This window comes from Apteryx mantelli, chromosome 28 (genome assembly GCF_036417845.1).
Source record: "Apteryx mantelli isolate bAptMan1 chromosome 28, bAptMan1.hap1, whole genome shotgun sequence".
In the NCBI taxonomy this organism is placed as follows: domain Eukaryota; kingdom Metazoa; phylum Chordata; class Aves; order Apterygiformes; family Apterygidae; genus Apteryx; species Apteryx mantelli.
Window position 1 is genome coordinate 549,666 of NC_090005.1, and position 24,455 is coordinate 574,120.

General features: G+C 39.9%; 1 protein-coding gene across 3 annotated transcripts in view; it reads right to left on the reverse strand.

The window, feature by feature from the left end:
- The window catches only part of ATP6V0A1 (ATPase H+ transporting V0 subunit a1), a 33,633-nt gene extending 11,205 nt beyond the window's left edge, over window positions 1-22,428 (reverse strand). Inside the window, exons 1-18 of one of the 3 annotated variants that reach the window (XM_067312062.1) lie at window positions 22,378-22,428; window positions 22,125-22,266; window positions 21,821-21,899; window positions 21,394-21,491; window positions 20,705-20,833; window positions 15,630-15,712; window positions 14,613-14,739; window positions 13,223-13,305; window positions 12,380-12,473; window positions 10,812-11,024; window positions 9,941-10,091; window positions 8,432-8,571; window positions 7,483-7,640; window positions 6,917-7,007; window positions 6,034-6,152; window positions 5,483-5,699; window positions 4,748-4,855; window positions 1,306-1,413 (exon numbers count right to left, since the gene is read on the reverse strand). In XM_067312062.1, coding sequence (XP_067168163.1) covers window positions 1,306-1,413; window positions 4,748-4,855; window positions 5,483-5,699; window positions 6,034-6,152; window positions 6,917-7,007; window positions 7,483-7,640; window positions 8,432-8,571; window positions 9,941-10,091; window positions 10,812-11,024; window positions 12,380-12,473; window positions 13,223-13,305; window positions 14,613-14,739; window positions 15,630-15,712; window positions 20,705-20,833; window positions 21,394-21,491; window positions 21,821-21,899; window positions 22,125-22,241 — 2,115 coding nt within the window. In that variant the 5' untranslated portion in view covers window positions 22,242-22,266; window positions 22,378-22,428. Of the gene's footprint in view, window positions 1-1,305; window positions 1,414-4,747; window positions 4,856-5,482; window positions 5,700-6,033; window positions 6,153-6,916; window positions 7,008-7,482; window positions 7,641-8,431; window positions 8,572-9,940; window positions 10,092-10,811; window positions 11,025-12,379; window positions 12,474-13,222; window positions 13,306-14,612; window positions 14,740-15,629; window positions 15,734-20,704; window positions 20,834-21,393; window positions 21,492-21,820; window positions 21,900-22,124; window positions 22,267-22,377 lie in introns of all 3 variants that reach the window. The other 2 variants (XM_067312061.1, XM_067312060.1) reach the window with 2 other exon arrangements.
- Between the last annotated feature and the right edge of the window lie 2,027 nt (window positions 22,429-24,455).

The following is a 24,455-nucleotide window of genomic DNA, read 5'->3' on the forward strand; positions in this document are numbered from 1 at the left end:
ATCAATGATAGAAACAAAGAACAGGCTCTTTTAATACTCAGATTAAATACTGACCAAGCTTAAGAGTATTTGCAAAAAGCATTCCTTTAATACTCATACTTGTTACAAGTGTTTAGGAATGAGCAGTTTCGCAGAGCAGAGCCTCTCTTTTACAGAAAGATACTGGCTATTTAAGTTGTTGAACTGCGTGAAACTGGATTTGCTAATGTCTTGCTTCATTTCTTTACTGGCAACAACCAGTATCATTCTTAAAACGGAAGATAGCTTGAAAGAAATAATAATAGTAGTCAAGAATTACCAATGACACAACATAAGGCAAATGAGACTTGCTTCTTTAAAAGTTTAGAAGTATAAACTTTTCAGTTTCAGACCTCTGAATTAACAGCTTTCCAGGAAATCTAAGATCTGCAGTCAGGGGATGGTAAGACAAACAAACTAAACAGATGAATTAAAAGGTCTGTTAATGGAGGCAGCATTGTATGAAGAATTAAAAATGGCCTGTAACATGTAAATAACTAGATCTTTTGGAAAACAAGATGTCATGACATAACATTAGTTCATCATGTGGTTTGCATCAATGGGAAACATTCCATATACACATGAATGCAAAGCTGGCTGTAGTCTTACCACCTCATCCTCTGTAGGCTTGAAAACATAAGTTTACATTTAGTGCAGTGTCTCAATCACATCATTAATCATGAACACATTCAAGAATTTCCTTCTGAACATGACACAGTAAAGCAGTAACACATCTCACGCACTGCAGAGACAACATAACGCTGGGGAACTGTTAGAGGCACCAGAATGCTCCCAGAGTAAGTGAGATTAATTCATTTTTCTTCTATACCAGTGGTAAAGCAAAGCAGTTATTACCCTCAACAGTCAGAATGAACAAGTAAACAAGATTTCACTATTTCAGAAATACAGCACTTGGATTTTGGCTAACACCGGAGAAACAAATGAGTAGCACAAATGCATCGTACTTCAGTCAGAGCATAAGTTGAATAAGCCATCTGGGAATACTGTGCAACTCTTGCTGTGTAGCCTATTAGGTGATGGTTCTGTGTAATGAGAGCAGACAAACAGAGCCACATGTCCCTTTATCTGCAAATTACACTGTTTTTTTTCCTGGAGTCCTAGGAATGCCCAGAAGTCATCTATAACACTTCACTGCTATGAAAATATTTCACTGAAAACATTCCTATTTAGTTTTAAGAACTTGGAAATCAGGAGATAGAGGCAAAAAGCCAGCACCTTCTGCCAGCAAGCGCATTGGCCTGAGACAGAGGATGATCAGGTTCTTACCTCTTCCCCTTCCTCAGAATGGGTAGATAACTGGTCATGTTGAATGATCTCAGCATCCTCCTCAGTTGGTCCATTGCCCACCCGGATCCCACCAAAGTTGTGTGTTCCCTAATATATGCAGAAAAAGAAAGAGCAAAGTGTTGTTAATCATTTACTGCAATAGTGCATGTTATGACTCCAAAAGCAGCAGCAGCTCACAGAAGAAAAAATATTAAATATTAAGGCCCAGGCGAAAACAGCTGTACAACTCTCTTTCCCAGCTTGAATGGGAAAGATGCTCACTCCTGCTAGGGTTGGGGAAAAAAAGTCTGTCTGAATGAATACTTGATATATTTCTACAAAGTAATTGCAACCCTGAGTAAAAGCCACACATCTCAAGAGGACATTTATTGGAACTGATGTGCAACAAACCAACATTTTGCCCAGCAGCTGTTGGACAAGCACTTAGAAACTGACTGAAACACCACTGCAGTTTTAAATGAAACAAGTCACAGAGGCAACTCAAAGCAGAATAGACTGACCCTAGTGTGTGTGTATGTATACATATATATATATGTATACACATATACATATATACATATACACACACACACACACACACACACTTGCTCCCCCCACCAGTGTGTCAGGCATACTGACACCACATGTGGAAAATCAAACTTTCCCTTACTCAGAAATTTTACATTGTGCAAACAGTTCCTTTTATAGACATTTGTTCTGACATTCAACATCTGAGACAGCCTCAACTCTATTACACTTTTAATAGGAAAGAATAATCCACAAACCATGTTGAAACTTTGCTTCTAATGTTTTCTTCTAATGTACTCAAGAGTACCTCACTTGGCAACTGTAATCACTGCATAATTACGTCTGATTTATGGCAGGTTTCCTCCTTCATACTGTCTTACCACTACCAAGAAAGGACACACAACCTTTCATCATCTGACAGTGTCTTCAAGCAGAGCTTTTAGGCATCGTGAATGCATACTGGACAATGCAGGCCTAACTTGCACATCTCTATTTTTGGAATTCTGATCAGCAAGCAGCTATGTGCATGGTACAGCAAGATTTTTCTTTCCTTCCAGATGTCCCAAGGACAAAAAATGCTCATGACTGATCTGAGGCACTATAAATCAAAATCTTTGAGTCTGACCCACCTAGAGGGTAAACTGAAATGCCATGGGTGGAAATAAAGGCCTTACATACTACTTTAGCCTTGTGCTGGGAACATCTGTGACATGGAATGTAAACAGGCTAACTCAAAACATTAAGACTTCATAAATTCAGGGATGACTGGGCAAATCAAGGAGGCTTAAGATTCTGTGACCTCTTGTTCACAGCTTGTAGCTCTAGTACACCAACAAAATGGCTGCTGAATGCTTAAGACTGAAATTTGCACAAAATGTGGATTAAAGATTGCATCAGGTTGTTTCTAAAAAACAAATTAAGTAGACATATATGCTACAAAAATAGAAATAAAGTGAAAAAATAGATTAGAATACAATTGTAGGTAAGACTGAATGATTTTATTAAGAATTGCAGCATCTTTGAAACATTACAAGTTACTGATAATCAGCATTAGTATTCTATTCATATTTCTAGCCTGCGTGGATTTGTATTTATACAGCTTTTCCCTCATACTTGAGGATCATTTACTTCATACTTCTAACTATACCTCATCCAAAGATCATAAAGCCCTTCACTCACAGCTTCTTTTATTCTGAAATACACTTAATACATTGGTTGGATCATGCACAAAAGATCCATTGTCATTTTTTGCATTTTCTATAAGGCTGTTTAAAAGTTTGTGATGGAAACATTGGCCAATACCTAAAAAATTTGCCTCAAAAGTACTTTTAACAAGTAAAGTGCACAGCTTGCTTCAGACAGTTTGTGAAATTTAAGCTTCCCAATTAGCCAGCCAGCACTCACCACTAGAAAGAATTTGAAATACGCAGTACTGGTGAAAGGACAAAGGTCTGAGAGCTGCTGCAATCTTCACTCCTCTAGAGAGCTTTGGGTGTAGAGGGTTGTCTACAGGTTTAGACACAGATAAATAGAAACACCTGCTACTGACAGGCTTGTTTGAGCACAACTGTTTTACAGTAGTATCAAGTCTAAGTGTCTATATGGGCACAGATGTCAAAAAGTTAGTAATTATTGATATGAAGTTGTTGGGAGGCCATCACATTAAGCATGATGTTCGTAAATATATAATGCAAACAAAAATGCTTCAAAGAGATGAGTCTTGATTTAGCTTAAACAAATATGCAAGAACAAGAGGAAAAAAAAGGGAATTTAACCTAAGGGAATGTGGCAGCAAGGTATTCTTGTGCTGCTCTGCAGGTTTTGATTCCACCAGCACTCCTTCAGAGAAGTGTGCCTGCATATTTAACTGCTGTACATATATTATGTGTATATTTAACTATTATCCTTCAGTCAGGCAGTTCTTCCAGAATGTATCAGTTTTGCTGAACTTTACTCTTTCCAAGAGAAAGGCTTTCACCCTAAAGGTGCAGTTGTCACTCACTTAAGAAATTCAGATACATTCCATACTCTCTTGATAATTAGATATATAAAGCCAACTCCCATCTTTAAATCCATCACGTGATTTTTAAATCCACTCACTGTTGCAGCCGCTGCTGCCTCTAGTGCCTGCTCGTTCGGGACTGTGCTGACTTGGGCCTCCACGGGTTGCCCTTCCTGATAGTGAATGGAAGAAAAGAAGGGGAGGAGGAAGAAAACAAAAAGAGAAAGGGAGACGAATGGAGGGGACATGGGAGGATGAAAGATGGTCAGAGAAGGGAGAGGGAGTGTCTTTAACTGAACTGTTCTTTGACTCACTTAACATCCTAAAAGCTGTCTGCCATACATGCAGGGAGAATTTTCAAGTATCCTCAGTGCACGTGTGCCAGGTACCTGTATTTTATATAAAGATATTTTATCGTTCTGTTGGAAACCTAGAGAGTATCCCAAGAGATAACCTCTCACATAATGACTGCATAAATTTGAGGGTTTTGTTTTTTTAAAAAAAACATCCAAACTGTTTTAACAAAGATGGCTGATAAACTTATCAGCCAATTAAACTTACATCTATGCTTTTACATTGTCAACCTAGCAAAGGCACAGAAATGCATCCAGTAACCAGTAAGACTGTGTTCCTGAACAAGCTGACAATGCCCAAGCCAGATGTGTTGTTTTTACTCAATACCATCATACAGGTTTTTCTAAAGCAGATTTGATGCTGGATCCAGATCTGAGAAGCAGGTAGGCAATACTTTGGCTCCTGTAAAACCCACTTGCCTTTATGCCTAGGGATGCGCAAAGAGATTTTACAGGTCACAATACAGTGTGAACCTACATATCCAAGACCAGGATGGAGAGCATAGCTTTTCAGCCATAATTAGTTTTCATATTCAAAGTATAAGAGGTAGTCACCCACCAAGTGCTTTCTCCTTAAATACTGATGGCGAAGGACCAGGGGTTTAGCTACCAGCATCCATGGCACACACAGTAACGCCACCACCACAAGGAAACACTGGAGCCCTTTCTGTAAAAGAAACAGTCTTGGATGATTTAGTGGCAGTCTGTGTTTAAAAAAGAAATTGCTAGCAAGAGGTCTTACGCAAGTTACACTGAACAACTGAATTCCCAGAGCATGCAGATGCTTCACAATATTTATCTCTCTTCCTGGAACATTGACATGCACTGTACTTGATGCCTGCTTGCAGCTATCCCATCTGACTGCACACTGCAAGTAATGCTGCTACTGGTTTAGATTAGGGAAAATCCAAACGATTCTGCAGGGAATCACAATTTGGCAGATGCCCAATAATGCTGGGAGGAGACAGCATTAACATCTTAGCTGAGCTCAGAGGCACCCCACTGTGGACAAGGACGCAAGACAATATTCCTAATCACATTCCACTATTAAGCTGGATCCAAATGTTCAGGGGCTACAGGTGACTTATGTTCAAACGGATACAAATTTCCTGTATAAGAATTATTCCTTCCATCTTCAACATTACATAGTGTCCTGCTTTGAAAGTGATGCCATGTTTCCTCTATCACTAAGAAAGATTGTTTCACGCTTGATTTTACAATTATTATAACATCAAAGAAAGTCTCTAATATCATGAAGCTTTTCTGATCTTATCATTCTAGCAAGAACACATACCTGCCCTTTATAAAGCATCTTGTTACTGGTATCACTATAGGAGAACAGAAACATGTTGATAAAATGTATTAAAAGGCTCGGTGCATCTTTTGATGTGTGTGCGTCGTAGGCTGTCCATTTGTAAAAAATGAGAATAACAAGGTATCCAAACAATGACGACATGAAAATAATTTCTGGAATAAATCCAAGGTATATATTCAATGGTTTCTTGAAATAGCTACAGAAGAAAACGGAGAGTTTAAAATTACATTTGGTTAGCATGAGGCAAATGTAATGAAGACAAACTTTTAATGGGTATAAGAAAAAGTCTCTAGAACGAAACTGCAGAAGCTAAGCATTTCAATAATAGCTGGGACTAAAATATAGTAACTACTTGACATGCATTATTATACATATGCAGACAGAAAAAAATATATATATATATTACACTCTTCAACGAAAAGGTTAAAGTAGTTTCCAATAGACTCTTGCTTCTTAAACTAATACACACAGTCCACCCAAAGAAGTCCCGTTGCCACCACTCCCCCAGAAAAAGAGAGCAGAGCACTTACATATGGTTGAGAAGACTCAGTGTGACACCAAAGAGCATGTGGATAATGCCAAGAATCACAGACATTTTCATCTTAAACGAATTGAGGAAGGCGAGCTTATTGCTGGCAATATTCCAAATCTGTGAAAACAACACTGAATCAGCCAAACACCAAGTAAAAGGAAGAGAGAGGTGAATGTAAGAGCAGTTTTTTTTAAAAATGCATTTGTCACACACATATCTCTTTGGGAAACAAGCAGCCAACCTTTTAAGATAGGAATACTGTCTTACAATGACTGATCCCACCACCAGAGCAAGGTTCAAACTTGCTTACTTTTAAGTTAGGTAAAAGTTGCAGGAAAAAAGCCAACTGGCCTGTAAACTTGACAAAAAACTCTAAGGTCACCCATTTAATTGAGCAATTAAACATAGTTCTAATTTTTTGCACTTGCTCTTTGATGCAGAACATGTGCATTTTTTTGTATCATATATTATAAAGAGCAGTGTTATTGATCTAAACAGCTAGGAAATGACAAGTTTACTTGGAAATTTACATTTCCAAGACTGACAAAAGAGATACAACTTCTAAATTTCTCTAAGGTAAAATGGTAACTCTGTAAAGTGTCTTGTAAGTCTCATGTCAGATTTGATTAAAATGCTGCAGGATAGAAAGAATGAACAGGAAGCCTTTTCTGGTTCTGAGAGCAAGTCTCTATCCTGAATCTAGCGTCTCAAAAGGAACCACATTCATTTTATCACTCATGAGCATCTCCAACACCAGGCATACCGAGTTTGCTAAGGGGATGGATGGGGTGTGGAATTCTTTCCTACTGAAGCGGACAAGCACTCTTCTGTTTACGCAGAGGACATTCTTAAAAGACAGTAGAGGAAGGAAGAGCTCTTACTGGGTCAATGCCAAAGGGATAAGGTCCACCAAACACCCCTGAAATAGCAGGGTTCAGCTGGAGCAGAGGGGTAGTCTCAAGCAGTTGCTCTCTGTTTGGGTATAAGCAGATTATTCAAACATTAACACAAGCAATTTTAACCTCTTTCTTTTAAAACTACCAGCATCCTTCTCTTGTGAGGGCAAGGAACATCTCAAATTGAGAAAGCTTTAAGCTTCCTATGTGGCCATAGAGATTTGCCAAATGAGTAACAAACCTGTCTGACTTGTTATTCAGTGTCACAAGAAAAAAAGATGCAGTGGTCAGGAATTTTGCTATGTCTGTGAGGAGAAAGGTGCTAAACAGCAACTTTAAAAGTTCTCTGAAAACAAGCTGGTTAGAAACTTGATAGATATCAGACTTATACCCATCTTCCAATTCTACTTGAGGCTGAGCTCAAAAGTTTTTTTTGTTGTTGTTGTTGTTGTTGTTTTTTTTTCTCTCTCCCTGAGCTGGGAGGAAGGTGTGGAAAGACAAGTCACTCTTATCAATGTCACTCTTTATCTAGTTACCAACTATTTACTCACGACCAATTGCTTTTTAAGAACATCGGCCGGACACTCCATGATGAACCAAACATATTGAGAGACTTGGAGAAGCAGTCATTATAGATGAGGCCCGTGTAAGTGGAGAACAGTCCCATTAGCAGAATGATGTATCGACCACTAAAAACAGTATTGAACATCTAGTAGGAAAAAACACAAAGTCCATGAGAACAAGGTCTTTCAGGAAGATGGAACAGTCAAATCAGTCAGTTTCAAGATAAACAATATCAGCCATATGGACTAAGAGCATGAAGCCTCTATTTCCCCATGGCAGGGATTAGGGGTGCAGGAGGTAGAACTGCAAGAGCAGAACCTGAATACAGAGCATGAATGGTCAGTATGGCCATCCGTAGAGAATCTGGGTTTGGCTGAACAGAAAACACTGCACTCCACACTCTGATGCAAACCCCCAGACAGCAGCATTAGTTTGGAACTAGACTGTTCCAGCTTTCTCCATGCTCTGTCAATGTATCTTAACCCTGCTTTACCTCCTATCAGGCTAAACTCTGAGCAAGTAAGACCCACCTAGATCAGCAAATGGGAAGAATCTTTGGGGAGACACACACACACGTCTCTCCCCTATATACATATAAATTAATTAATATTTATAAAATAATTAATAAAATAATAAAATAATTAATAGTGACAGAACCCCTTTATGGTCCAACTGGGTTTGGGCAGATAGGTTGTTGTAAATTAATCACCCAACTACCCTTGAGTAATTTCCTTCAAATGTCTGAAAGGAAAACCAAAAAGAACTCACTATTACCGGGAAATGATGCTAATCAGTCTGTGACCTACAGACTAGTCACTCTGTCTGTGTGCTTCACAAATTCCAAATGTAAGGAGCAATGGCATTCTCAGTTCAAGAAACGGAAGATGCAAGTAACTCTGCTTTAAATGCAAAGCAGAGTATGACTCATCTCCTTACCTCATTGTCACTTTTCTGTGACAGAATACGACTTTCCCTAAGTACCATCCAGACAGCAATCAGAGTCATCAGGATTCCATGGCCAAAGTCTCCAAACATCACAGCAAACAGAAACGGGAAGGTAATAATTGTATATGGTGCTGTAAGAGAAGACAACACTCCTAGTGTACTGTATTTGAATAACCCAGATTTACTTAAGTAAAATTTATGCAATTTAGCCATATAATTCCCAAGCTTGTCCCCTGCTTCTGAGTGGGATCAGCCTCCACCGTAAAAGCCATCATCTTTTCTCCAGTATTATGGCCACAGCACTTTACTAGCTACTCTGTTAATACTGAGGGAAATAGATTTTCCACGCTTGAAGATGTGCATCTCTATTCCTATAAAGCCCCCCTGCCAAGATCTATTGCAAGTGCTGACCTGCATTCTCCCCAGCACATCCACTTTTGCCAGAATGCCAAAAAGGGCTGAAGGCAGTCACCAATCCTAATAACTTAAGACTGAACATAAAGAGAAAAAGAAAAAACACACACACTCTCTCTTAAGAAACAACAGCAAGCAAGAAAGGATTGAAAAGGCACAGATCTCATTTATCTCAAGTACAGAAGCCTTTTCTCTCACTGCCTAGCAAAACTGTTTTCTAGATTAGATTTCAAAGTTCCATCTCATGGTTTTAGTTCATCAGGTCTTGCAAGTTAATACATAACCTCAGTGACTAAAGAGCCTATTTATCGCCCTCCATGAAAAAAAGAGGACAGTGAAATGGTCCACAAAGGACATTCAGCAGCCTTTAGATACAGTTGATTATTAATGCCTATAGAATGACTAAGCTAGGTCTGACTTGAGATGGAGCAAGACAGGCACTTGAATGTAAGGTGGCATTGCAAAGACTGACTACTCTAAAAAAGGTCTTGAAGTCTCATATTCTTTGATACTGTTCAGGAAAAACTATATGCTGTCACCAAAGTTTATAAGACTTTTTGTAGAAAATGTAAACTATAAGATGACAATAAACTCAGAACCAAGACAGCACGTGTAAAATTATGCAAACATTAAATTGTAGTAAATGTAGTTTAGTCCTGGGAGCCAAAATACAGATTTGCTCCCCAAATCTGAAAGCATTACTCATGGTCAGTATTTTTGCTGAACAGGATTACTTTATTCAGATATTTATGAAATCAAAACACCCGTGCAAAAATGGTGCAGTGGGCTGCATTCAGACTCTCAGGCATCAAAACCCAGAACCAGTGTCTCACCTGAATCTGTTGGGGATCTCCACAAAGGGTGTCAATCAGCTGTAAGAATGAGAACTAACAAGCCTGCTGCAGGAATACATTCCATAAGCAGTTCTCTGAAACTGAGTAAGTAGAACTTTGCTTCAAGCCAGTGATAAAGAAAGGTGCTAACTTGCACTATCAGAAAATTTCATATAGGACAGACAATAAGGAGAAATACCATGACTAAAAAAAGCTATATAGATGTCTTGGACTTTTGTAAGTATGGATTTACCTGGATTTATCTCCCGATAAGTTCCAATGCCATAAGCATCAACTATGTTTTGAAAGCCAGCAGTAAACTTGTTAGTTTTGTTGTATGTTGGTGGGGTCTGATTGGTTTGCATCCTGTTTAAAATAGATGGGACAGTGGATCCACTGTGTTCCTGTTTACAGAAAAGCAGGATTAGAAAACCCACCCTCAGAGCAGTAGAAGACAGAATAAAAACTTACTTTCTTGTTAGCATTAGGAAAACTATGAGCTTGCATTATTGTAGTCTGCTTGCATGATGAAGAAATATACCTGAGTAGCTGAAGAAGGTTTGCCAAGTTTCCACAGTTCTCCATTTGACATAGGAGGAAAAGGACTCATAATAAGGCTGAGCATTCTCTGATTAGGACAGACATGCAAGCTCATACAAGATTTTTTTTTTTTTTTTAAACAGCAAATGAAAGAACTTTCAAGACACTCAATTCTCTCTGACTAAAGAGTGAACTGGCTAATGTCGTGGATAGCTCCTTTTAATAAGTTCCATTATATATCCAAACAGCAGGACTACAAAGCACAGCTGAGTTAATGACATGTACCAAAGTACTCAAACACAGGAAAATTTCTTTCTAGTATGTGATTTTCCTGAACTTGAAGGTTCACGCAAGATATTTATAACAGAGTAAGGCACGCAGCAGCAGATCTACAAGCCATGATTCCTGCACACTAAATAAAACATCTGCTATGAGAATTGACTCATAAACAGCCCAAAGGGATGGTTTTCAGAGACTCACAGTTGGGAAAAAAAAAAAAAAATCAATTAATCCATGTTGTGTTTGCTGACAGTTGCTAGTCTGCTTGAACAGAAGCAGGCAGGAGCAGTAGAGCAATTACTTACAGTGCCTCTTCTGAGAGCAAACTGGATAGAATCAAGGTCAGCAACAGGACACCAGACTTCAGCAATCAGGCACTTCTGTGTCACATCAATGTTGCACAGATTCAGGGTGTGGTAGATGGCCTTCATCTTGCGCACTTTGATGAACCAGACACGGATATTTTTAGCAGCTGCTTGCAGAACCCTCTGGCGATGATCTTCTGTTTGGTTCAGCACCTTTCATAGAGAGGTGGGACAAAGATCAAGCAAGGTCATTGGCCAAAACTTGCAGCATACAACAGCGCACAATGAAGTGGTGTTGACCAACAAGACAAGCATTACCCAGAGGATGGATGAAAGAACCCTCTTCCTTCACTGCATGCACGAGACTGCCACATATTTGCAATATATACTTAAGTCTCCATATCAATTATTCTGCTAGAACAATTTAAGGCTTCTTTCCAGGTATACTTTTCGACTACTTTCCTCCTCCAACTCCAAGGTCAGTGGATATTTCAAACAACCTACTGTTCAGAGGTCAGAGAACACTTTTTCCATCCACCCAGGTAAAAAGGACAGAGAAGAGTTCTACAAGTGAGGTGTACATTGCCTTAAGCGAACACAGAAAGATTACATTAATAGATATTTTACTAAAGAGAAAAGAAGAAAGTGTTTTTTGTTGAGGGTGATTTCCAGCTGGAATGTGTCTAAACTCAGACCAAATCAGATCCCCAGGCTGGAAAGTCTGAGACTCAAGCGGAAGTTAGAACACAGGGTAGAGCTATCACATACAACTTTGAGTTCTACTAGTCAAATTGCTTCTCCATTCTTGCCTACTTTGTAACTACTAAACAACTACATTACACAACTTCCAGCTTGAGACAGGATCTGTATCAAATAAACAATTCAGACTGAAACTTTTTTCCTTTTAGCTTCTGAACCTTTTTCTGACTTCTGTCTCAAATTCCTTCAGTCAATTTTTCTGCATCATGACTTATTGCCTTTCCTTGAAGCAAGTATCAAATGCAGCAGAGTTGGTTTTGTGGGCTAATTACGTTTTACCGACACTCAGGCTTCTGCACAAAGATAAGTTGTAAAGCAGAAACTCTTCAGGACAGCACAACGTGAAAATACAAAGACAGGCAGGAAAAAAAAACCTAAGTTAATTAGTACTGTTATCTCAATTTGGAAATAAGTTTAAATATTTTTGAAGTTCTGGTAGAGGAAACAGGCATTTATAGAAGCAAGCTTTCAGAGTTGGAAACCTGATATCTTCTTACACATGCATACTACCTCTCTGCCCCCTGGTATGCAATTCTGTATCAACTCTGTATTTACGTGTACATAATTAACTGCTCATCCCTCTGTAAAGTATCAAACCATTCCATGCCCTTAAACCCTGCAAAGAAACTAAACACATAGTCTCCAAACATCTTTCTTGCACTGTTGAGCTGTTGGTCTCAAGATACTTTGCTTAGCTGAAAATACTGTCATCTAATAGAGCCAAAAATTCACCTTTTTTAATATGGGCCAAAGATGAATTAAAGTGTGCAAGTGTGAGTGTGAAAAGACATTGAACCCGTTTATTTTACCATCTGAAGATCATCAATCCTGGTATTGACGCCAGAAGCCATTTCCTTCCTCTCCTGTGGTGTTTCTGGGCAGGGGTAGAGGGAGGCACGGAATCTGAAAGACATGCAAGTCACCTTAGCAACAAAGATGGAAAGAAGATAAATCAGTCAGGGAAACAGATAGCTGAAAGTGAACGTAGAAATAAAGCAAGGAGCACCTTAAGAGAAGCTCCTGATCAGGAATGACTGTCAAACACAGTTTCTGTCTTTAAATCAAATGGGCACAAAAAAGCTTGCTTAAGGCCAAAACAGTAGCTGAATGCTTCTTAAAAAAATAGTGTCAAACCCCTGATGTTAAACCATTCATTCTTAAGAAAATGGAAGTGGAAGAAAATCCTCTCTCCCCTGCACTGTCAGACTCTCAGTGGCACTGTTGTGAAGTTGATTAGCTATCCCAATTCAGGTTGTTGCTATCATGCCAATGCAGCTGCTGTTTGAAGTAATCAGCTGTTGATCTCCCCTGTGAGAATACTGTTGACATTTCTGATAAAAGGTTTGTCTGAGAGTCAGTTTCAACACTTGAACTCAATTGCTTTTAGGCATTCTATAACAAAGCAGTCATCTACTTTGAGCATTACAGGCTTGGGGAGCAGCTAATTTGGCTCCAAAACATGTTTCAGTTACTTATGGTATGTTTTATTTGCTGTCAAAATATCTACTCCTAATGTCATTGTGAAATAAGGAGGTAAAAAACATGGATATCAAGTCATTTCATTATGCATTTAAAATATTTGAGAGTGCTCTTTCATGGTTACTGTGCATAGCAAGATGTCCAGCTGTAAGACATTAAAGTAACTTTCATACCCTTCACAGATCTTCTTGACTCTATTTTTCAATTGGTCACCTTGGAAAAAGATGATAAACACAGACTTGTGCACATAATCCCCCTAGAATAGAAGAAAGAACCTTGTAATAGCTCAGCTATTTAAAAAAATTAGCATTATAGCAAATTACAACAGAGATCTGTTTTCCCTTTCTCTGAATCTGTCCATATAGAAGTCATATCTGCACAATGAGTCAAGAATGGACTTTGAACCACTCACAAGGAACATAATGCTTTTAGCCTCAGTATTGAAGATGCCTATTTCACTTGTGTTTACCGAAGCAAATGTTCTAGAATATCTATTATCTATTCTATGTAACACAATAAACAGGAAAATCCAAGAAAATGCTAAGTCTCCAAAACAGTAAAGATGCAACAAAATGTGTATCATCACTTACTGCAGTCAGCTCACCTACATAATCAAGCAAAAAGCTAAAGAGCAAATGAAAATAAGATGAAGTGGAGTTTAACAACTTTGATTCTCCAGGGAAGCCAATGGCACATTCTTTGTACAGCTGTTTTCATGTTGGTAGCTAGCTCCCCTTTCCTGTATTTGTTAACAAGTTATTGTTCTACCTTACTTAGGAAACCTTAGCATAATGTTTCAAGAATAATTACATTAGGTGTAACCTCAATTTAAGGAAGCGTTGCACAATAAGAACAAAGTCTCTCCCTAGCAGACAGATAATTTAACAAGTCAACTACCAGCAGTTGGTGGAACAAGAGAACAAGTCAGCCTTATACAAGAAACAAAGAAGGAGTTGTTGAACTTTTACTCTTCCATCTTTGTTCCATTGCAGCCTACGGCCTTTCTTTTTATCCATTTAAAACAAGAGCAATAGTTCCCAAAGTGCAGGCACTGTCTGCTGATTTGAGGCAACAGTAAAGAGGAAACAGAATGCAAAAACAGTATTTACCATTTATACCAGTAATGAGTCCAAAAAAATCTCATATGGATGTTTAAATTAATGGTTAGTAAATTAAGAAAAAGAAGAGGTCCAAGTTCAGAGTAAATGAACTACAGATGTTACATACCACTAATGTTCAAAAGAACCTGTCTTACAAGGATGTTTGCTACTCACTCAGAACTGCACACAGGAGTGGCACTTTATGTTTGTGCCTGAGAAACAACTATGTCATGCTGCAGTCCAAATTCAGAGTTGTTTAACCCTTTCAACAGCAGTCATCACCTACCCTGCTATTTTTTGTTTTAATAAAACTGAAAACCATTTGTCATTAAAGCCTCAGATGCTGCAAATGGGTACTGTGAAGAGTAATACAAATGTTTGCCTGCATGGAGCCCATTGAAGACCTACAAGCAAGACCTTTTACTCATGTGAGACTTTTGCCTTGAACGATAGTTCCTTTTACCGTTACAGGATCCTCCAGGGGGTTTTCAATTTCTGCTTGACGCAGGAATACATTGCCTCGGCACACTCGCCACAGCATGCGCTCAAACATAGGGATTCGCTCACGGTTGATCACGCCAGCCACAAACCTGTTAAGGGAACAGTATAAATGTAAGCTCTGCGATGAAAAGCATACACAGGCTAGTACCCAAAACACTGACACCTACTGGAGCTTAGCATCAATCTGAAAGCTACAAAAATCTTGTTTTTAAATTAGTTCTTTAAGCAAAATGGAAAGTCTTATAAATGGACAGAGATAAAAGCACAACAGAAACAACTGTACTATACCAAAAGCTATGACTGCTTAACAGAATGAAACTGATTAACACCACATACATATATATACTTTGTAAATATATATACAAATATATAAATATAATTAAAAAAATTCACCTATCAAAGGAGAAGCAAATATATTTAGACACACAATTTCTGTGCCTGCTACAGTTCATTTCAAAGGGTCCCTAGCAAGTTACATGCCAAGGATTATCACAGACAAGGCTGCCATAGACTACCACGTTCTAGGCACGGGCTTCAAGAGGACCTCACTCTTTCAAATCCCTGTGTCCAGATAAAGAATTTCAGACATACAAAGACAGCCTGGAAGTAGCTAATAAGGAGGATATAGAACTATACAGATTATTTCAGAGTATTATGTATCCAGAATAGTTACTGGATTCAAATAAAGCTGTGATTGCTCAGATTGTCTGAAAAAGCACTAGGGAGGGTTTACAAGGAATAGGCTAGTACAACTTTTTGTGCAGTGAGAAATGTCTGAAGCACAAACGGAAACTGGAAATTTAATGCATGTAGGATAAGAATGGAGACCAACAGCCAGTGTTAGACCAGCGCTCATCTGCTAGAACTGTCAGCCTGGGAAGTTCTGCAACAGTTGTGCTCCAAACAGCATGGACTCCACAGGCTGAACATTAGGCAGCAGCCCAGACAAGTGCAAGACAGAAGTCTAAGTTGTCATTACCCAAGTCGTAGTGGGGCACCTCTTCCCATCTCGCTTGGTTCCAAGAGTGAAGAGGATTCCTCCAACAGGTCTGGATCCGCCATCTGCTGATGATGCAATTCAGCCTGAATTCACAAATCAATTAATATCTAATGAAACTAGTTAGTGGCATGCAGGGAACGAGGAACCAGGAGACAGTTGGGAAACAAAACAAAACAAAACAAAACAAAACAAAAAAGAAAAGAAAGAGAACACAGAATAGTGGCAAGAGAAATTAGATGACAGAACAGAGAGCAAGAATCACACAAGGAAGGAAAAAAACAAGAGGAAAAGTGGAATGGCTCAGCAAGCTTCCACAAAAGAAAGGTCTGATGACTGCTGCAACAGAACATGTGGGTGGTAGGGTATATAAGTCTGAAGAAAGGCAGAATTCCAAAAAATTTATCAAGTTTTAAATACAAGTCATGTTCCTAAGAACCTTTTTTTTTTTTTTAAATGATACAAAGCAGATTGACAAACCTTACTCTCATTAGTCCCTGGAAAAATAAATAAATAAATGAAGGGACATGCAGATTCTCTCTTCCACTGTTTTTTCATTTTTCTGCATACTAGATGCAACAGGCATTTCTAAGGGGTGCTTGGATATTATATTGGCATGTGAAATAGTTCAGTAATCTGTTCTACACAGATATGAAGGATGCCGCTCAGGTAAGTCTTCCATAGACAGCTTAGCTGACCTTACAGCAATATGCAACCTCACAAGGTTGTAACCTCACAACCAGTTACACAAGACCTGCATACCCTGCATATGCCACCCTTCTGCCCCTCTTTGAAGCAAAGGCAATGTCTCATTCATTTCAGAAACAGGTGATGCTAGCTTGATTGACTCAACTTTGTATCTACACTGATGTGGCAAGTAGTTAGAGTCAATAACAAAACCTGAAAGTACTGGATGGCAATTGTCTTCCCTGGCAGTCAAAAGTTCTCCCTCCAGGGAAAACGCACAATACTTACAACTTAAGAACATTCTTTCTAATTAAATCCATTAATTTTTCCAGATATTTAGCCATATTCACTTTACATGTTATTGCCAGACACATAAGATATATTGCTTATGGCAATCTGGTGACTTTTTTTTTTTTTTTTTTGACCCCAGGCATTAAAATAGGAAGTAGCTTATCTGTCATTCCTTGCAACTAACTTACAGGCTAAAATTGTCGAATTCTTGGGAACATAGCTTGTAAGCGTCAGCAATTGAAGTCAGGAAGGATGTTCATACCACATCCCCTTGTGTGCTGTGCTCATACTTCATTTAGAAGCCTTTTCCACAGTTACTTCTACCTCTGCAGCTTATATAATGAAATGAGGAAAATTAAAGAGTTCCTTAGCACAAACAGAGGACCAAATTCTACCCTCTGAGGTACACAGGAGGTCTCCCCCACAGTGGCTGATACACCTGAAGGTAGAGTTTGACCCTAGAACATGTAAACTGTACACACACATGCATCTCAGTCTTGCAAAAGTATATGGCAAGTTTAACAACTCAGCCATAGTTTCTTTATTCGCACAATAATTGCCTAATAATTTTAGCAAAAAAGTCTCTAAAACATTTTACTTGCATGTCAAAGGGAAGTATTTACCACAGGCAAGGAGAGTTTTTGCAAGGCTGACATCAAATGCAGCTCAATTGCTTGTCCACACACAACTAATTTAGCTTACAGATGTTACAAAAGTAATGGATCTCTAATTTACTTTAGAAAACCAACATGGAGAAGTTCTGATACTTTCAATTTTTAGTCAGCTTGTTACAATACTCAATAAACTGAAGAAAAATTTTGTTTCATAAAGAACACAACCAAAATAAGCAAGTTTCCTACCTCAAAACAAAACATACAGATCAAACAGTCTAGTGATTATTTGATATCAAGATTTCAGGACATTGAAAGACAATGAGAAAAAGGTAATATTTTAAGAGGCTTGTATTGTATTTATCAGTAGTCAAGACACTCTCTGTGATAGTTTTTTGCGAGGTGTGCATTAGACTAGTTGAAGCTCACCTTGTTTTCACCAGATTTTAACATATAAAACATAAAACCAAAAGGATGCCACATGTGAAAAGTTTTGCTCTGCCTCAATTGAGAAAGTAATTCTTATAAATGTTTAATATTATTCCTGACCCTTTTGGGGCTGTGTGTCCTTTATTCAGGACACTGTATAAAACAAAGAAAAGTCCTGCAAGAGGGGTTGGAATTACAAAATAAAACAGCTTAAAAAAAAAAAAAAAAAAAAAAAAAAAAAAAGATCAGACTAGTTTTACAAAATATGCACTTACGTATACAAGAATTTATTCCATAATAAGAAACTACGTTCTTTAAATTCATCTCTAAACTCCTTTGATTTGGTGATGGTGCCCTTTTTAGATGGGGAACAGGATAGCAACACTGGTTCTGGAAGGATCAATTACATCAGTATTATGAGATTTATCAGAAATAAACAATTGAGAGACTATGAAGAAATGAAAGAGCTATCCAGCTACAATGCAGGTAGACAAGAGTCTGCTCAATCTAGAAATTTACTTTGAATAAGAATTTTCACTAGCGATGAGTGAAATATAAAGTTATTGCGAAGGTTTTTACCACATCAGGATTGTTTGGGACTGGAAAAAAGCAAGCATATTCAGGCAACACTAAAGAGATTATTAAATATTTTTAAATTGCTTATTGTTCATGCAAATCAGCACCTTTAATTTCAAGGCCCCCAAATACCTGTCATTTTCCCTACCCTTGCTTAGCCAGAAAACCAAATACTACACAGCAGGAAGGCAGTAGTTCTGCTCTACAACAGTTCTGGATTGCTGCACACAATGCATACAATTCAAGCCCCTTCCAGTTCATAGAAACAAAACAAATTCCATTTTCACAAGAACTAAAAGGGATTTGTTTCACCATCTAATTTATTAATCCAGAGCCCAGAAGGAAATGACAGATGCAAAACAAACAGAAAAAAGCAGATGGTGAGAAGAGTTAAGAGGAAAGAGAGACAAGGGACTGCATGCCATTAACCATTACTTTTCCAGTCTTCTTTTACGCTCACAGTCTAGGATGCTTATGGCAAAACTTTCAGAGAAATCTCTCCAGCTCATACTGCTCTTCATAAGCAAAGACAAGAAGACTGAGAAAAGGATCATAATCATCAACATGGTATATTGAAACAAGAAATGGCTACTTTGACTAGAATGGTTATAAAAAGAACATGTGAAAAAAATTCCACCATTCCCCCTCCCTCACTGCACAAACTCCTGCAAGCATAGCAAATGCCACACACAAAGTAGTTTGAGTAGTAAGCCATTTCTTGTGCAATTTATTACTATGAACAGCACAATCTTAATTACAGGTTATTAAAGTCTTCAAGTGTTGAAAGTACTGCGCAAATGACAGCATGAAGAAATGAAGCATACAATACTTGGGGACAATAGCTAGACTGCATAAGGCTCAGAAGTCCTGGACTAGTCAGGATCTCTTACGTAGAGCTGTTTACAGTGTGAAGTAAAGCAGTTTTACAGTTTTAATGTTTTTGTTGAATTTCACACATCAGGAGTTCAGTTTGCTTTTACATACTGCAGTATGGTTTATAATTTTGGAAAGATTTTGGTTTACAATTAGAGAAAAGAGTTATCAGACAAGAGCAGTAGCATATATAAATTTTCTCTGGCCAGAATGGTAAACTCATTGAAGTCTTACATGAGTACCTCTTACATGGGTGAATTGATGTAATTGTTTCAGAAGAAAATGGATTTTGACCTTTAAATTTAGTATGTTAATACTGTATTTGAAGAAAAGCAGCAGCTAGCTCTCACCAGAAAGGACAGTAACTAAAAAAAAGCAGATAGCACTAGCTGCACTTGGTTTTATTCAATGTTCAGTTAGAACAGACAGGCAGTGGCACCTTAAATGCAGCTAAGCAATAGATTATCAGGTTATTGCTGCTTGTTCAGAGAGACTCAGCAACTTGTAAGTGGACATTCAACACTTGAAGATAAGTTATTTGTAATGAAACCAACCCCATTACCGATCACACTAGCAATATCTATGCTAGCAGCAACTAAGACTCATGTTGGCACGGGAGCAATCTCAGTGCCTCAACAGGCAGCAGCACCTTGTGCCAAAAAAAGACTGTTAGATAAACAGTCTGAAGCTTGCAGGAGCCCTGTTCTACTTGATTAAAGCCTTTGTAAATACCAGAAGCCAAATCCATTAAGAACTCTTTGATCAAATCCTTGGATTGGAGTGAATTGGTCATGTACTGGGCAAAAATATGTCCTTCCCCTTCTAAAAAACATGCAGTGAAGTTTTCTCAAAGAGCTTATAGAGTTTGAAATTCTTAAGCTTTAAGATGAAGGATTAAGTTTCTTCTCCCATCCAGGCTCTATGCCACTGTATCATGAATGGCATCAGAGAAGCTGTTCTCAGACTGAGGGAAAAAAAAAAAAAATCACAATGCTCCTGCCTTTTACTGGCCTATTTGAGATTGGATAAAATGTTGGAAGATTTTGAATGGCAAACTTGCTCCAGAACTTACCTCTGAGAACTTCAAGGTTGATCAAAGGCTCAGTAAAATTAAAGAAGTCCATTAACTTCAATGATGTTTGTATTATGACTATAATGAGTAACCCCCATATAACAGTTCAAAGACCGAGGAGAAATTGTTTGATTGTATCACCTGTGTGTGAGGTATGACTGTTTATGCGCATACATACCAGAGAAACCCTTATCCATTGAAGAAAGGACCCACTATAGCACCAAATTTTTGGTCTGTTGACATGCTTTAAGAACTACTAGTGCATTAATTATTTTGCATAGTTTTCAGACAAACTACTGATTAACTGAAAAAAAAAAAAAGAAGTCATAAGATGTAAATCATGGGTAGCTATGTGTACTGCATGAAAATGGAAAATTGTTTAAGAAGCTTTCTTAAATAAAGTACAAAAATGACCCTGCAATTCAAAATGGCAACTAAAAATACATTTGAGAATAAAAATGGCAACTTGTGGGAGAAGAACCGGCTGCCTAAGTGCTAATCTGCCCCGGTATTCTGACCTCATCAAAGAATTGCTGAGTTTTGCGCAGTATAAATTTTAACTCTGTCAGTTCCAAGAAGTTTCTCTTCAGAGCTTCCTGGTTTGTGTTGATTTCTTTAAGCTCATTTTCAATTTTCTCAAAGTTTGCCTGCAAGATGGGAAAAGGAGAAGGGGGGGGGGGGAAGACCAATTTAAAGAAATTCTGTAAGTAAGTGCTATTAAATCTATTAGAACAATATAGTAGGCAAGATGCTTCATAATCACGTGCAGTTTGTGCAATTATGGATGCTATCTTTAGTCTGCTGTGGCACACACATCTCAGTTTGTGTCATTATCCTCAGGCAGCTTTAAGCGTTCCATGCTCAGCTAATCTTACATAGACAGCATTTATATAGAGTGTTCTTCAAAATCATTAAAATCCTGAATCAACTATAACATAGACCCACCGTAAATCATGCTGCTCCAACAATTTGAGGGAGATTTCACCCATTTAAGTGAGTCAAAGTTCAGGCTTTCACTTCTAAAAGTATTTGGACAAATGATCAGGTAAAACTTAATGCTTATGTAAATTAGAGCAGCTAGCATTTTGAGTGACAGCTGGGGACTATAACTGATGCATCTTTACCACTAAATGCTACAGTTATTTATTAATTTCCCCTGTTTTCATCTAGAATCAAATACTATTTGAGTCTTAACACACATAATTACCTCCAAGTCAATCATGTCACGGGGAAAAGGTACCTCCGGGTTTTCACCAGTGTCCATGATGGGAATATTTGCCTTTTTAATCTCCTTCTCAACAAACCCTGGAGAGATAACAGTTATTCTTAATGCTAGCCAAAGATACTTCAATAGCAATTATCTCCATCTTAACCTCCATCTAGCCTGATCAGAAGCTGTGAATTCTTTCACCTTCAATTCCAAGGCAGTCTTACTGGGTTAAAAATTATCTTTCAACCAGGAAATGAATCCTTGGAGGGAGTCTGACTGACACAAGGTAGAAAGGTAATCTTCACTTCTCCAGCCAGCACTTTGCTTTTTAACACTGGGTCACACCAGTAACACACAGATTTAGCCTGCACTAATTTCTTCTGTAAAAGCTATGGACTTAGAAGCATATCAGAGAGCGACATACTCAGCTTTCGGTCCATTTCTTCACATCTCCTGACTTCATTAACAAATTTACGTTGGAACACGTTCACATCCGGGTTCAACTGCAAAGAGAAACAAATCTCCTCAGCAATGTCCAAGCGCAAAGGGCCGTCAGGAGCTGCCCTGGCTCCACGGGGCACCAGCTGCCCTGGAGGAGAACGAGCAGGCGCCGCTGGGGCCCTTCAGCTTTTCACTGACGGCCCAGCCACGGTGATGCCGTGAACAACGGAGGCGGCAGCCACCGTTCTGGGCGATTTGGGCATATTTTTACGGCGGCAGCTACTCACGTCGCGGAACTGGACCTTCCCCAGTTCGCCCAGCTCGCTGACACAGCAATAGGCGGCCTCGGACTGCAGGAAGAGCTGGGCCAGGGTCATCTCCTCGCTGCGGAAGAGCTCCCCCATGGCGGCAACGTCCCCGCCGCGGCCTCTGCGGGGAACAGCGGTAAGAACCGGGGCCGGTGGGGCCTCCCCGCCGCGCCGGGCCGCGCCCCGGTGCCGCCGCCCTCGCGCGGCCCCCGCCCCGGCGCCGCCATGTTACCTGCCGCAGACCCCGCAAAGCCCCGACCCGGCGCTGCCGCTGCCAGCTGATCCGCGGCGGCACCCGTCCCTGACGTAACCGCGCTCGCGGGGGCGGGCTCACGCGGTCACGTCGCCTAGCGACGGCAGGCCTCGGCGACGCCCGGGCCGGAAGTGACGTCGCCCTGACGCCACGGGCGTCACGCGGCGCCGTGCAGGGTGGGCGGCGCGGCGGAGGTGTGAGGGTGCGGTGGGGCCTGCGAGGCCTCGGCCCGCCCGCGGCGAGGCCCGGAGGCAGGTACGAGCCCGCGCCCCGGCGGCGGGCGGCCCCTCGGCGGGGAAGGCCTGGGGGAAGGGGCGGCGGCGGCGGCCCTGCGGCCTCCAGCGCTCGCGTCTGCTGTGAGCAAGCAGGGCCCCACGGGGCGAGCCGGGGCTGGGACGCCTTCCCCGGCGTGGGGGCCTTTCACCCCGTGCCTGTGCGCCTGGGTCCTTCCTTTCCACTTTCCACCCTGTTTTCGCGCTCTGGTGTCCGGGTGAGGCAGAAGCCCCCTGCCCTGTAGCTGGCACTGCAGTGAAGCCGCATGCGCGAGCCTCCTGCTCTGGAGTCTCATTGCTTTCACAGAATCACAGAATCACAGAATCACTGAGGTTGGAAGGGACCTCTGGAGATCATCTAGTCCAACCCCCCTGCTCCACCAGGGTCACCTAGAGCACATTGCACAGGATTGCATCCAGGCGGCTTTTGAATATCTCCAGAGAAGGAGACTCCACCACCTCTCGGGGCAACCTGTTCCAGTGCTCTGTCACCCTCACAGTGAAAAAGTTTTTCCTCATGTTAAGATGGAAGTGTCTGTGTTTCAGTTTGTGCCCATTGCCTCGCGTCCTGTCGCTCGGCACCACTGAAAAGAGTCTGGCCCCATCCTCTCGACACCCTCCCTTCAGATACTTATACTTATACTTATACTTATACTTATACTTTCTCCATTAAGCTGGCTTAAACTCAAAGTTATCTCGTTGAAGTCAGCGGAATGATGGTAATACGTAAAGAGCAGAAAAATAGGTCTTCTGAGTGAAATCCCCATGTTGTAGAAGCACATTTTAGTGGACAGGCAAATCTCTCCAGCAACCTGCAGGCCAACTTCAGAGTGTAGCACTTGGAAATCTAATGAAATACAAGAAACCTCTCTGCAGACCGGGGGTTTTCTGCACTTCAGTCTGTTAGTGGAAACATAATTTTATGGGAGGGAAGCCAAAAATCTTAAATGAAATAGATTTAAGTTAAATTACACACAACTTGTAAGTACATTTTCTACTTATTGGCAGTGTCTTTGAGTGTTTGATCTTTATTATTGTTGAAAGAGGAATTTTTGCAATAGGGAAAATATGATTTAACCACAGATCCTTTTTCACACAGTTGTCTTCATTTTGAAAGCCCCTAGTTGTGCACAGCAAAAAGGTGTGATGCCTCTCAGGGAATTGGACAGTCATTTGTCTCCTGTTGAGCAGAGGATACTAATTATTGTTGTTATGTGTTTATTTGTTGTGCTTTGGCAGAAGAGCACTAGTGAATGCGTGGGTGCTGCTCAAATATATATATAAAAAAAAGAGCCAATGTGAGCTCTGTTTCTAAGAGCTTACATTGTGAGACGAAAGACCACAAGCAGATGTGTACAGTCAGATAGAGCAGTGCCAGGAAACAAAGACATCGCATTGGTCAGCATGATAGGCTGCAGTCGTAGCGAACTACACCCTGCTGTAGCAAAGTCAGCATGTGTTAGTGAGGCAAGAGCTGCGTTTAGGGAAATGGCAGTAGTGGTGCAACTGTTAATACTCTCTTTTTGTTTTTATTCAGATATTTGACATAATCCCTGAAACTGATTATGAAAGAGTGAGCAAATTTGGAAGGTTGAATAACATCTGTTTGTCGGAAAATGAATTTGATGCCTGTGAAATGCATTACGTTGTTAGTGGTCCATAAAACTGAATTCTCCTTGTCTGTGGGATGCATCTAATAGTGGAGAACATTGCACACATATTGCACATTTTTTTCCCCAATGTATTTGTCCCCAGGTCTCTGGGAGACAGAGTAATTTTATTTCT